This window comes from Heteronotia binoei, chromosome 4 (genome assembly GCF_032191835.1).
Source record: "Heteronotia binoei isolate CCM8104 ecotype False Entrance Well chromosome 4, APGP_CSIRO_Hbin_v1, whole genome shotgun sequence".
NCBI lineage: Eukaryota > Metazoa > Chordata > Lepidosauria > Squamata > Gekkonidae > Heteronotia > Heteronotia binoei.
In genome coordinates, this window is record NC_083226.1 from 170741600 (window position 1) to 170757035 (window position 15436).

General features: G+C 49.4%; 1 protein-coding gene across 1 annotated transcript in view; it reads right to left on the bottom strand.

Moving 5' to 3' along the window:
* Window positions 1-6464: 6464 nt before the first annotated feature.
* Window positions 6465-15436, bottom strand: part of ARK2N (arkadia (RNF111) N-terminal like PKA signaling regulator 2N) — a 196356-nt gene continuing 187384 nt past the window's right edge. Inside the window, exons 5-6 of the mRNA XM_060236212.1 lie at window positions 14327-14453; window positions 6465-6914 (exon numbers count right to left, since the gene is read on the bottom strand). Coding sequence (XP_060092195.1) covers window positions 6731-6914; window positions 14327-14453 — 311 coding nt within the window. The 3' untranslated portion in view covers window positions 6465-6730. The remainder of the gene's footprint in view (window positions 6915-14326; window positions 14454-15436) is intronic.

Sequence of the window (15436 nt, forward strand, 5' to 3'; positions counted from 1 at the left end):
AAAATTCCACATGACGCCCAACTTAAAACTAACAATAAACCTATCTGGCAGCCACAGGGCCCCAACCCGTTATCAGTAAATAGCAACAGTGGGTAGTGATGATATGGATTTAGCCCTCTGGACTTGAAGGACCTGGGAGTCGGGCCACAGGTATGTGGATACTGGTTCAGCCTGGGTGGCTTTGGCCAGGCTACCTGGCAGCAAGCAGCCAATGGATTTGGGGCATGAGTCAGAGGCTCAGACGGAGTCTGCAAAAATCAGGATTCAGAAAGACTGTATCTGCAAGGGGCTCATAGCACAGGTCAGGGGTTATTTCCTCTGAGAAATATCACAATCTCCTTTCCCTCCCCCACTACAACAGACACCTTGTGAGGTAGGTAGGGCTGAGAGAGCTCTTACAGCAGCTGCCCGTTCAAGGACAACTCCTGAGAGAGCTATGGCTGACCCAAGGCCATTCCAGATGCAATTGGAGGAGTGGGGAATCAAACCCGGTTTTCCCAGATAAGAGTCCGCGCACTTAACCACTACACCAAACTGGCTCTTACCAAACTGGTTAGAGATAAAGACTATATTTTTCCTGCCACCCAAAGTACCTCCAAGGGTTTAGCAAGACCCATGAAATGCGACTGTACAAATGTGAAGTAACCCCCCACAAAAACGACAGAGGGTGATATTGTTTAAATAATCCACTCTATTTTTATTTTGTCTTAAAATAGTTTAAACTTTATGCTACAGACTTGTTTAAAAAAAACAGAAAGTCTCAGCTTGCACCAAAAATATATATATTTTATAACACTCTGTTTTATTATTATCTTTTTTTTTCTCCAAAGACCACTGAATTCTAGATGGAAATGAGAATGAGTGTTAAAAAGAACATTTTTTTAAAAACTCAAAAAAGCTACACCGTTGAAAACGATAAATTCTAAGCAAAAAAAATTTTTTTTTTCTTGTCTCCCTTGTGGAAGATTCCAAGTTTGAGCTCCAGCAAAAAGAGCAGAGCTACTAAAACCAGACCTGTTAGGAAAACACTCCTGCAGCTCGCCAGATGGAGGGTCAGGGAGGGGGGGATCGGGCAGCCTGCCAGGTGTTCTGGAAGCTGGTGCAGCCCCAAAATGCAAATAGTCTTGAAGACCTGGCCGGCTGCGCTTCGTGAACGGCAAGCGAGCAGACATGCACACGCGGACGCCCCATGCTGGCGCGGAGGGAAGCGCATTTCACAGGCCTGGCGCGAACTCTCAAGTGCATTGGTTCTTAGCCATACAATGGCTACAATTTCGCTTATCGACTGAGAAGACAGCAAAAATCGATCTTGGAGACCCGTTTTACTCTCTTGGCTAAAAAGAGGGGAAAAAGCCGAAACAAGACGACGAAGAAGGAGGAGGAGGAGGAGAAGAATTCGTTTCTTAGCGATCCAGTGATTGTGGTTCTTTCTCTTTTTCTTCTAACAATGTTACCTTTTAAAATTTGTCAAGACAGCAAAAGAAACGTGTAGTGTTTTTTTTTTAATTAAAAAAAAAGGAGGAAGAAAACGCTTTACCAAGCTAAAAATGTACGATTCCTTTAAAACAAAAAAACATAAAAAAAAACACAGTGCACGATTGGAGGAGGTTTGGTTAGAATGCAGTCAAATCTTTATATGTACATGGAAGTCACAGCATATACAAACAGGAAAAAAAAAATAGCTTCTCTTCTTTTTCAAAGGAAGGATCACAAGTTGTGTTCCTCTGACGCTTCCGGGACTGGCCGCTGTAGGAGTCAGCACAGTGGGCCTACGGGGGCCAGTGACATCCACTACCCGGATGCCGGTTTTCATATTTGGAAGGACAACTTCTTTGAGACAGTACGAAGTAGGTTTTAGGACGCAGGCTGTCCGGCTACCCTGTTCTTCCCCTCCCCAATGTGCTTTTGTTGGGAGTGGCTTCTTCGAGACGACCATCCCATCCAAAAAACGGGTGGATCTTCCCCGTGTGATTGTCTGCCCTCTTTCCTGCCGCCGGGGCCATCGGGTGGGAGAGAAGCCCTTGTGGGGTTCGGACATTCGCTGTGACGGCAGTCACCTGGGATAGCACCACGGGGAGGGGGTCCCCGCACATGGGAGTGGGGGGAGGGAGCCTGAGGCCGATGCTCGCTTAACGACACGTGCGGGTGGAAGGATTAGCAAAGGAGACAAAGAGGGACAGGCCTCTAAGATTGGGGACACCTGATCTGCAGGGGCCACTGATGGCTTCGAGAAATTGTGCGGGGGGGCTAAAAAGGGTGTCTTCCTGAGCACAAAGAACAGTTCGTCCAGCCCCCCCACCCCACCTATTGCTGATAGCAGGACTCATTTTAGATACTGTCCTTTTCAGCACAGGGCCAAGGAAACACCTCCCCAGTGCTCTAGGCTAAGAATCACATGTCGCTCCATCTTCTTGACCCGTCTGCTCTAGATCGAGTCTGTGAGAGAGGAAGGAGCGTGCTTTGTGGCTCTCTCTCTCGATCCCTGCCCTCCATGCAGACATGAGAAGCTACTGAATCGGGGAGAATGCTAGCCTAGCTTCCTGCAGGGCGGAATGAGCATTTGGACATGCAATTCCTCCACCTTCAGGGAGAAAGAAGATCTGACTGCCGAAGTCGCTGGAAGAGCACAAGCCATCTCCAGGTGATAAATGGGAAAACCCAGGGGTGGAATGCTAGCAGGAGCTCCTTTGCATATTAGGCCACACGCCCCTGATGTAAACCAATCCTCCAAGAGCTTATAGGACTCTTTGTACAGGGTCTACCGTAAGCTCTAGGAGGATTGGCTCCATCGGGGTGTGTGGCCTAATATGCAAAGGAGCTCCTGCTAGAATTCCACCCCTGGGAAAACCTAATGTTCTCTGTAGGAGGAACTAGATCTTTAAAAAAAAAAAAATTCCATGATTGCAAAACACCTGGTGTCACAAGGAGGACATTATCTGGTGTTTCTGCTGACTCTAGCTCACAAGCAAAGAATATTAAGAGATAAAATCTGACTCCGACATTGTGATGGTGGTGGGTAGATACTACCATCCTTCTCTGAAGAAAGGAACTATCGAATTAAGCTGCCTCTTCCCCGCTTGCATGACGAACACAACTGCTTGACAAACACAACCAACCGCCACACTTCTAGCCCTACCGAGGACAGGGGAACCTCCAGCCCCCAGAAGTAAGCCGTGTAAATGGACGAGTGCCAAGCTGCGTTTCCAATAACACGTCAGATTGCAGTCGCGGAAGGCTTTAAAAAACGAGATGAAATCTGGCAATATAGACCGGTGGGCAAAACGCCCCCGTGCTGGAAGAGTAAACATTGCTTCTGTTAGATGGGACGCCACAAAGCGAGACTTGCACAGTCAACAGAGATGTCGACTGCAGACAGCCCCATGGCCTCTTAAATAAAGACGTAACCATGTAAAACTGGACTGGACCGACATGAGAGTGGGAGATTGATTGCTCAAGTATCGCTGTTTGATTTCAGCTTCGAGCAAAACCCAAGTAAAACCAAAGGCTTGCCACGTGCAATGATTCGGCCAGCCCGACACCCGCTTGCGAGGATCCATGGGCTAACTATTGCTTCAGTTAAATATTTTTGGGGGGAGGGAGGATGCCATTGTCAATCTTGTGTCATTCCCCTAATCTGTATGGATGCAACTTCATTCCCGCTACAGGGGATCCGTCTTTGCTTTCATCGGGCTAACGGTGTTTGCCAGCTTCTCCAAGCTTGCAATTCTACCAGCCCCTGCAGACATCAGATTGATGGGAACGGTTCTCTCAACCTGCTCATCGGCCCACATGAAAATGACTGGGTGTCCCATCGATGGCGACTGTCTGCGTGAAACAAAAGACCGCTTTCCAAGGGCTAGCGTCAGAGTGATGATGGCATAGGCCTAACCTTTCTGAGCGCGGGATGCAGAGTCGTCCCACGTTCCTCTCTCGATCCTGCGGCTCCTTCCGACCCCAGAAAAGACCAATCCCAGGTTGATGGGATCTCTGCGTGGGAAGAGCTATGCAGATCGAGGGGGGCCATGAAGCAAGACGGAGAGAAGGAAAGGACTCTTACTCCCCTCTTCTGAAAGCACGGAAAAGGCATTGATTGCTCGTATCTGAGAAGGCAGCTTATACCCGGAAGATCTTGCTGGGTCTCTAAGGTGCTACTGATCTTGAATCTAGATTTCATCCTCTTGCCTCTCTTCACGCTAGCCTGCCAACCTGCACCACCATTCTTCCCCATAGATGCCATGTCTCTGGGACCAATCATTCTGGGGGTCACGAGAGGCCACATGAATGGAGAGGAACCACAGGAAAACTCCATGTGCCTTCCACGCGCAGGCGGTTGGGAACCACATGACCAGGGCTTTTCTTGGAGCAGGAACTCCTTTGCATATTAGGCCACACCCCCTTGATGCAGCCAATCCTCCACGAGCTTACAGGGCTCTTAATACAGGGCCTACTCTAAGCTCCAGGAGGACTGGCTACGTCAGAAGGGTGTGGCTTAACATGCAGAGGAGTTCCTGCGCAAAAAAAAAAAAAGCCCTGCATGTCACATTATGACAACCCTGGCTAAGTAACCTGCCTAGATGGAGAAGGCGTTTCAGCTACTGAAGGAGACGACGCGTGTGCATTTCGAAATACCTTGTGAATGTCAACACTTGAGGTCATCATTTAGCAGGAACCCAGGGGAACTAGGCACATTGGACTCTATTGGCTGAGGCTCAGCTGACAGCCCAGCGGAAGTGGAGCCCGCTCGGCAAGGCGACGATGGCTGCTAGAGCCCTCTCTTATTAGCCCCCTGAAGGGAAACGGAAAGCGGGGAGGAAGGAAAGCCAGAATCTCGTCTTACAGCAAATGCCAAGGTCTTGCAGAAGGCATCTGTGGAAACTGGAACCGGGAAGGGCCCTTGAGCCAAGAGGCGTCAATCTAAGAGTCCGGCAAAATGCAGCTCTGCTTCGTCAAGGGGTCAAAATCGGAGATTTAAGAACGTCAAGATCCACAGATTTAAAGAGTCTGAAACGGAGGGCTGTTTTTCCTGTCAAGTTTTAAAGGCAAAGGCGTATATTTATTTATCGGATTTCCTTCACTGACAACCACCTTTCTACCCGACAGAGACTGAAAGAGGCTTACAGCGTTCCCGTTTTGTCCTCGCCTTTTAACCTACCCCGCAAGGTAGGGCTAGGGTGAGAGAGAGTGCGACCGGTCCAAATTCTCCCAGCGCGCTTCCACATTGGAGTGACGATTTCAACCCGGGTCTCCCAAGTCCCACATCGACACTCTAACCGCTACACCACTGACGCTATTTGCGTCATGCCACGTCTCTGAATAAAGAAGAAACGGAAGTGCGCTCGTTTGTCTCCACTTACTAAGACCCCCCTCGGCATAGATACAGTTGAAGTGGTTGCCGTGAAATTCATTGCGCCAGAGGGCGCATCAGCAGGAAGAGCGGGCACCGCAGTGGCCTAAGCCCGGAGGAGCCCTACTTGTGCTCACATCGATTCCGTGTGCGGAAATGAAAGATTCGGGGATGAAAATGAAAAATTCGGGGAATCGCTTCGGCTGTCCTCTGGCAGAGACATCAGAAGGTATCCCAGCGGTCTCCCCCTACCACAGAGAAAGTACAGCAACCCTGAGCAAGAACCACACTGGCCCTTCTCTGGGAGCATCCCCGAGAAGGCGCCGACGATCCTCTGGAACAGAAAGCGACAAGCCTGTGCCCCTTGTTTTCTCCTCAGCTTAATTCTTCTCTCCAGAAGAAACGAAGAGGAGCTGGACAGCAGGAATGACAGACACCGCCCCAAGCCAGAGAGCTGCATTCTAGTTCTGTCGCTCTATGACTATGGAGCTACGGGGTCTGAGTGCGATCCTTGCCTTAAAAGCTTAATGCGGGAAAGAAAAAGTACGATCAAAATTAAGTATTGGTGCCTTTGTTTCCTTGTGCTTTTCCCCCCTTCTCCGATTGGAAAAAAAAAAAAAGGCTGTAACAAGCTAGGCCAGATGACTAGTAACAGTACAGTAGTTCAGAGAGTAGTAAAAACATGATTAGAAGATTCGGCGTTGAGCCCATGCACGCAAAGCTACCAGTGATGTCGAGAACAATCTTCTGAATTTTAAACAAAGCAGCACAGCGCGCACTGCAGGCCGTTTGCGCAAAGAGACCCATCGGCTTCGCAACCCAATCAATTTGCGCTACCACCACCTCCGGTCACACGCCACAGTTCAGAGCATCTACGGTTACCCTACGACCGCTGCAGGGACGCTGAGAGCCGCAAACGGATCAGGCTGATGGCGTATTTAATGCTAACGCCGCCGCAGAGAAAGGAAAATTAAGCCTTGCGTGCGCCAGCAAATCTGTTGTAGCGGCGAGTTTAAAGGAAGGAAATCATTCCGCTCAAAAAGGTGCGCAGCGGCGGAAACGGAGGTCCGCCGCTTCCGTTAACAAAGACTCTAAATTAAAATCACACCGCAATGGAAAACTTGGAAGTTGTCACTGGAAGTTTAGTGCCATTCAGGTTTTCATCGTAAGGGGGAAGTTCCCCTCGACTAAGGAAGGGGGGGCGGGTTTGGTTATTTCAAGAAAAGTTCTGAAACGAGACTGTCATTTCAATGGGGTCCGGGGAGAAGGGGGATCTTTCCAGCGAGAGCCTGAATTCCAGAATGCTTAGAGCAGAGGTGTGAACTTCTGCACCACAAAAGGGAAGGGGGGGTGGGGCTAAAAGACTAAAAACACAGTGAAGTTGCATTACAGTAGATATTTGCGTCTGCTGTCTTCGTCTAACGTGAGATCCACCACTTCCGGCGGTGAAGACCAGTTCTGCGGAGCGGGCACACCTGTCCATCGTTCCGGTTGCCGGGTGCACTGCAGACCTGAGCCGAGTTTTCGGGAAGACACGCTTTGAATCACTCCTCCCCGAGGATGGACACACCTGCAGGAGAGCAAATGCAGTGAACGTGGCTGTCGAGGACGGAAGGGGGTTCACACACGTGCAGGCCCAACCCTTGAGGGCCTGAACAAGGAGGTGCTCCATAGCACTAACTGCATTTTTTATTTAACAGGGGCGTCGAACACATTTGTTTTGAGGGCCGGATCTCACATAAACGAAACCCTGTCGGGCCGGGCCATGTGCGTCATATGACGTAATGCCAGGTAGTGGAGACATAAACTTTATAAAGGAAACAGACAAACACAATGAAAGATTTTTTTTAAAAAAAACCACTTTAAATAAAACATGCTTAAAAGATTAGCACTCTTGCAATGTTTTATTTAATGGACTCTGATAACAAGGAAGCAAAGGGTGATTAACATATGGAATTCACTGCCACAGGAGGTGGCGGCGGCTACAATCAAAGCCAGTTTTAAGGGGATTGGATAAAAATATGGAGCAGAGGTCCATCAGTGGCTATTAGCCACAGTATATATATATATGTGTGTGTGTTTGTGTGTGTGTGTATATGTATGCATATGTATATATACACACACACACACATATATTGGCCACTGTGTGACACAGAGTGTTGGAATGGATGGGCCATTGGCCTGATCCAACATGGCTTCTCTTAGGTTCTTACGTGACACAGAGTGTTGGACTGGATGGGCCATTGGCTTGATCCAACGTGGCTTCTCTTATGTTCTTATGTGACACAGAGTGTTGGACTGGATGGGCCATAGGCCTGATGCAACATGGCTTCTCTTATGTTCTTATGTGACACAGAGTGTTGGACTGGATGGGCCATTGGCTTGATCCAACATGGCTTCTCTTATGTTCTTATGTGACACAGAGTGTTGGACTGGATGGGCCATTGGCCTGATCCAACGTGGCTTCTCTTATGTTCTTATGTGACACAGAGTGTTGGACTGGATGGGCCATTGGCTTGATCCAACGTGGCTTCTCTTATGTTCTTATGTGACACAGAGTGTTGGACTGGATGGGCCATAGGCCTGATGCAACATGGCTTCTCTTATGTTCTTATGTGACACAGAGTGTTGGACTGGATGGGCCATTGGCTTGATCCAACATGGCTTCTCTTATGTTCTTATGTGACACAGAGTGTTGGACTGGATGGGCCATTGGCTTGATCCAACATGGCTTCTCTTATGTTCTTATGTGACACAGAGTGTTGGACTGGATGGGCCACTGGCCTGATCCAACGTGGCTTCTCTTATGTTCTTATGTGACACAGAGTGTTGGACTGGATGGGCCATTGGCTTGATCCAACATGGCTTCTCTTATGTTCTTATGTGACACAGAGTGTTGGACTGGATGGGCCATTGGCTTGATCCAACGTGGCTTCTCTTATGTTCTTATGTGACACAGAGTGTTGGACTGGATGGGCCATTGGCTTGATCCAACATGGCTTCTCTTATGTTCTTATGTGACAAGGAGTGTTGGACTGGATGGGCCATTGGCCTGATCCAACGTGGCTTCTCTTATGTTCTTATGTGACACAGAGTGTTGGACTGGATGGGCCATTGGCTTGATCCAACATGGCTTCTCTTATGTTCTTATGTGACACAGAGTGTTGGACTGGATGGGCCATTGGCTTGATCCAACGTGGCTTCTCTTATGTTCTTATGTGACACAGAGTGTTGGACTGGATGGGCCATTGGCCTGATCCAGCGTGGCTTCTCTTATGTTCTTATGTGACACAGAGTGTTGGACTGGACGGGCCACTGGCCTGATCCAGCGTGGCTTCTCTTATGTTCTTATGTGACACAGAGTGTTGGAGTGGATGGGCCATTGGCCTGATCCAGCGTGGCTTCTCTTATGTTCTTATGTGACACAGAGTGTTGGACTGGATGGGCCACTGGCCTGATCCAGCGCGGCTTCTCTTATGTTCTTATGTGACACAGAGTGTTGGACTGGATGGGCCATTGGCCTGATCCAACAGGGCTTCTCTTATGTTCTTATGTGACACAGAGTGTTGGACTGGATGGGCCATTGGCCTGATCCAACATGGCTTCTCTTATGTTCTTATGGGACACAGAGTGTTGGACTGGATGTGCCATTGGCCTGATCCAACATGGCTTCTCTTATGTGACACAGTGTTGGACTGGATGGGCCACTGGCCTGATCCAACAGGGCTTCTCTTATGTTCTTATGTGACACAGAGTGTTGGGCTGGATGGGCCACTGGCCTGATCCAACAGGGCTTCTCTTATGTGACACAGAGTGTTGGACTGGATGGGCCATTGGCCTGATCCAACATGGCTTCGCTTATGTTCTTAGAGAGGGAGAAGGAAGCAGATGACAGCCAGTTGCTTGCGGGCCTCATAGGAGCCCTCCAAGGGGCCTGATTCGGGCCCCCGGGCTACATGTTTGACACCCCTGCCTTAGAACATTTTTATGCTGCCTTTTCACCCGAACCATGCCTTGTTCTTTAATGCCATGCATTAAAGAACAAGACAGCAATGGGACCGTGGGTGGTACAGAATCATAGAGTTGGAAGGGACCTCCAGGATCATCTAGTCCAACCCCCATATGATATGAGGCCAAGTGCGCCCAATGGGTAAGGAGTGGTGGAGGAAAGTGCCATTGAGTCACAGCTGACTTATGGTGACTCCTGTGAGGTTTTCTGCATAGCGACCCTGGCCTTCCTTGTTGGTCATAGAATCATAGAGTTGGAAGGGACCTCCAGGGTCATCTAGTCCAACCCCCTGCACAATGCAGAAAACTCACAAACACCTCCCCCTAAATTCACAGGATCTTCATTGCTGTCAGATGCAATCAATCAATCAATCAATCAATTTTTATTTGTATCCCGCCCTCCCCGCCGAAGCAGGCTCAGGGCGGCTAACAACATAATCAACACATTAGTTTACAGGTATTTGAACATAACTAATTAACACATTAATTAAAATTCTACTAATTAACACACTAATTAAAATGGCCATCTAACCTCTGTTTAAAAACCTCCAAGGAAGGAGAGCCCACCACCTTCTGAAGAAGCCTGTTCCACTGAGGAATCGCTCTAACCGTCAGGAACTTCTTCCTAATGTTGAGCCGGAAACTCTTCTGATTTAATTTCAACCCATTGGTTCTAGTCCTACCTTCTGGGGCCACAGAAAACAATGGCACACCATCCTCTCTGATGACAGCCCTTCAAGTCCCTGAAGGTGGTGATCCTATCACCTCTCAGCTGCCTCCTCTCCAGGATAAACATGCCCAGCTCCCTCAACCTTTCTTCATAGGACTTGGTCTCCAGACCCCTCACCATCTTCATCACTCTCCTCTGGACCCGTTCCAGCTTGTCTATATCCTTCTTAAAAGGAAGGAGAGCCCACCATCTCCTGAGGAAGCCTGTTCCACTGAGAAATCGCTCTAACCATCAGGAACGTCTTCCTAATGTTGAGCCAGAAACTCTTCTGATTTAATTTCAACCCATTGGTTCTAGTCCTACCTTCTGGGGCCACAGAAAACAATGGCACACCATCCTCTCTGATGACAGCCCTTCAAGTCCCTGAAGGTGGTGATCCTATCACCTCTCAGCTGCCTCCTCTCCAGGCTAAACATGCCCAGCTCCCTCAACCTTTCTTCATAGGACTTGGTCTCCAGACCTCACCATCTTTGTTGCCCTCCTCTGGACCCATTCCACCTTGTCTACAGCCTTCTTAGAATGTCTTCAATCTAAGCACAAACCAGAGCCGTCCCTGCTCACCTTCCGAGATCTTATGAGATCAGGCCAGCCTGGGCTATCCAGGTCATGGCAGGAAATGAGTGATAAAAACATTTAACAAGTGCTAAACACTTTATGGTAGTTGCTTAGACATGAGCTAAAGACGTGAGCTGCTTAGACCTGAGTTTCTGGCTCAACATTAGGAAGAACTTCCTGACCGTTAGAGCGGTTCCTCAGTGGAACAGGCTTCCTCAGGAGGTGGTGGGCTCTCCTTCCTTGGAGGTTTTAAAACAGAGGCTAGAGGGCCATCTGACAGCAATGAGGATCCTGTGAATTAGGCAGATCGCAAGGAGGAGGGCAGGAGGTCTCGCATGAGTGCTTTAGCTCTCGTGGCCCTTTCTTATATGCCCAGGGAAATGCCAATCCTCCTGGAGCTCACAGAAGGCCCTGTACCAAGAGCCCTGGAAGCTCCATGAGGACTGACTACATAAGAGGGGGTGTGGCCTAATATTAGGGGTAGAATTCTAGCAGGAGCACCTTTGCATATTAGGCCACACCCCTCTGATGAAGCCAATCCTCCAAGAGCTTATAGGGCTCTTCGTACAGGGCCTGCTGTAAGCTCCAGCAGGATTGGCTACATCAGGGGGTGTGGCCTAATATGCAAAGGAGCAGGGGTGGAATTCTAGCAGGAGCTCCTTTGTATATTAGGCACACCCCCCTTCTGAAGTAGCCAATCCTCCAAGAGCTTACAAGGCTCTTAGTACAGGGCCTCCTGTAAGCTCCAGCAGGATTGGCTACATCAGGGGGTGTGGCCTAATATGTAAAGGAGCAGGGGTGGAATTCTAGCAGGAGCTCCTTTGTGTATTAGGCACACACACCCCGGAAGTAGCCAATCCTCCAAGAGCTTACAAGGCTCTTAGTACAGGGCCTCCTGTAAACTCCAGCAGGATTGGCTACATCAGGGTGTGTGTGGCCTAATATGCAAAGGAGTTCCTGCTACAGAAAAAGCCCTGGTTAGGTCAATACGAGTACTTTCTAATTAAGTGTCTGTTCCCCTTCCTGCTTGCCTTCCCTGGAAGATATATCATGCTGGACTGGGAACCATGTATATACCAGCTGATTCATGGCAACCTTGCAGGGTTTTCCAGGCAAGAGGCGTCCAGAGTTGGTTTGCCGGCGTTTGCCTCTGTGTCGTGACCCCGATATTCTTGGAGGTCTCCCTTCCAGGATCAGTGCCGATCCCCTTAGCTTTCGAGATTCGATGAGATTGGGCAACCCTGGGCTACCCAGTTCGGGGTGCGCATACCAAGGGCGTAGCCAGGAAATTTTGGATGGTGGGGCAGTTGGGAAATCTGCGGGGGGCGGGGGGGAGTGGCCAGGGGAGAGAGAAGGAGACCTTCCCTACGCCCCTACCCCCGCGTCTTAGACTGTCAGAGAGGCACAGAGTTCCTGGGGTTTTCTTCCTGCTTCTGGGAGTTATTAGGCATGGGCCATGAGTCGTGGGGCACGTCATCCCATGTGCCCCCATCGTGGCTACACACCATAGACTACCCCCAAACAATCCTTACCCCGGAGCCTGTACACTGGTTTCTTCATCAGGCCAATTCGGGTAACAGGGCCTTGGATGAGATTGCCTATAAGGTTCCTTCCATTTCTACTTTGATTCCAGTGCTGCATTACTACTGATATTATAAATAATAGGCTAATATTATTATAAACCAAGGGTGGAATTCTAGCAGGAGCTCCTGTGCATATTAGGCTGCCCCCCCCCGCAATGTAGCCAATCCCGCAAGAGCTTATAAGGCTCTTTTTTGTAAGCTCTTGGAGGATTGGCTACATCAGTGGTGTGTGGCCTAATATGCAAAGGAGCTCCTGCTAGATTACTACTCCTGCTGCATTCCTACTGACATTATAAATAATAGACTAATAGTATTATAAACCAAGGGTGGAATTCTAGCAGGAGGTCCTGCGAAAATAGGGCCACACCCCCCCCTCGATGTAGCCAATCCTGCAAGAGCTTATAAGGCTCTTTTTTGTAAGCTCTTGGAGGATTGGCTACATCAGGTGTGTGTGGCCTAATATGCAAAGGAGCTCTTGCTAGAATTCCACCCCTGTTATAAACAACAAGAGCCCCGGGGCGCAGAGTGTTAAAGCTGCAGTACTGCAGTCGGAACCCTCTGCTCACGACGGAAGCTGGTTCAGGTAGCCGGCTCCAGGTTGACTCAGCCTTCCATCCTTCTGAGGTCAGTAAAATGAGTACCCAGCTTGCTGGGGGGAAAGCGTAGATGACTGGGGAAGGCAATGGCAAACCACCCCGTAAAAGGTCTGCCGTGAAAACGTGAAAGCAACGTCACCCCAGAGTTGAAAACGACTGGTGCTTGCACAGGGGGACTACCTTTACCTTTTTTCACTGTGGCAAGCAGTAATTAGAGAGCCCCGTGGTGCAGAGTGGTAAAGCTGCAGTACTTGCGTTGGAGCTCTCTGCTCACAACCTGAGTTCGATCCCCGCAGAAGCTGGGTTTTCAGGTAGCCGGCTCGAGGTTGACTCAGCCTTCCATCCTTCCGAGGTCGGTGAAATGAGTCCCCAGCTTGCTGGGGGGAAAGCGTAGATGACTGGGGAAGGCAATGGCAAACCACCCCGTCAAAAGTCTGCCGTGAAAACGTTGCGAAAGCAACGCCATCCTAGAGTCGGAAACAACTGGGGCTTGCACAGGGGACCTTCCTTTTCCTATAAACAATAGTACTAATCCTAATCAGTACTGTGAAAATAGCAACCCTCTTCCGGCTGGCCTATGACTAGTAGGTACAAGAAATCCAGGTGTAGTTATATTAGAGGTTGCTGTCCCGAATGTTTTAAATGGTTTAAGAACATAAGAACATAAGAGAAGCCATGTTAGATCAGGCCAATGGCCCATCCAGTCCAACATTCTGTATCACACAGCGGCCAAATATATATATATATATATTTATATATACACACACACACATACACACTGTGGCTAATAGCCACTGATGGACCTCTGCTCCATATTTTTATCTAACCCCCTCTTGAAGGTGGCCATGCTTGTGGCCGCCACCACCTCCTGTGGCAGTGAATTCCACATGTTAATCACCCTTTGGGTGAAGAAGTACTTCCTTTTATCCGTTTTAACCTGTCTGCTCAGCAAATGCCCACGAGTTCTCGTATTGTGAGAAAGGGAGAAAAGGACTTCATTCTCTACTTTCTCCATCCCATGCGTAATCTTGTAAACCTCTATCATGTCACCCCTCAGTCGACGTTTCTCCAAGCTAAAGAGCCCTAAGCGTTTCAACCTTTCTTCATAGGGAAGGTGTTCCAGCCCTTTAATCATTCTAGTTGCCCTTTTCTGAACTTTCTCCAATGCTATAATATCCTTTTTGAGGTGCGGCGACCAGAACTGCACACAGTACTCCAAAGGAGAGTTTAATTTAAATGTCTTATAATTTTAAATATTTTATAATTTTAAATGTATTAATTAATTTTAACTGTTTTATGTTTAAATGTTATTATGTGGAATTCTATGCTGTGAGCCGCCCTGAGCCACTTGTTGGGAAGGGCGGGATATAAATTAATAAATAATAATAATAATAATAATTGCACTGAAAACAACTTATATACTGCGTACGTTGGACAACAGGCAAGTGTGCAATCAGGACCGAGTCAGGAAAAGCGAGCTCAAAAAAAAAAGGGAAACGTTAACAAGCACCTTGCATGTTCCTGAACTCCCACGATCTCCACTTCGCTGTCGGAAGAGGCGAGATTGATTTCCTCGTTGCCCTGGGTGGTGCTGGTTGCGGTTTTGTCGCCTGCCGGGACCCCTGCATCCAAGCGGTCTGCGGAAGAAAGCAGAGAAAGCACAGCCTGAGAGTCAGTGCCCTGGCGTCTCTCCGCGGGGAAGGCATTTCTCGCCACGCCCCCCTGCGGTCGCACGTTCGCTGCAGCGCGGATAGGGAATGCGTGCAGGACGCTGGTGCCGAAGCAGACGCGGCTCTTTGCTCTGAGCACTGCGTGCAACTGGAACCGGTAGCTGGGTGCTGCTATCATGTCTTCACGTATTAGATTCGTGGTGGATAAGTCTATCGGTGGCTGCGGGCCACGGCGGCTGAGGGGAACCTCCATGTTCAGAAGCACTAATCCTCCGAGCCTCAGAGCCAGGAGGCCACGTCAGGGGAAGGCCTCAGGCTCTGTGCCCTGTCGTTGGCCCTCCAGAAGAACTGGTTGGGCACTGTGTGAGGCAGGATGCTGGACTAGGTGGACCACTGGTCTGATCCAGCAGGGCTCTGATTTTATGGAGGCCTCAACCTCTATGTCCTGTTGTTGGCCCTCCAGAGGAACTGGTTGGCCCCTGTGTGAGGCAGGATGCTGGACTAGGTGGACCCTCGTGGTCTGATCCAGCATGGCTCTGATTTTATGGAGGCCTCAACCTCTATGTCCTATTGTTGGCCCTCCAGAGGAACTGGTTGGCCCCTGTGTGAGACAGGATGCTGGACTAGGTGGACCTCTGGTCTGATCCAGCAGGGCTCTGATTTTATGGAGGCCTCAACCTCTATGTCCTATTGTTGGCCCTCCAGAGGAACTGGTTGGCCCCTGTGTGAGACAGGATGCTGGACTAGGTGGACCTCTGGTCTGATCCAGCAGGGCTCTGATTTTATGGAGGCCTCAACCTCTATGTCCTATTGTTGGCCCTCCAGAGGAACTGGTTGGCCCCTGTGTGAGGCAGGATGCTGGACTAGGTGGACCCTCGTGGTCTGATCCAGCATGGCTCTGATTTTATGGAGGCCTCAACCTCTATGTCCTATTGTTGGCCCTCCAGAGG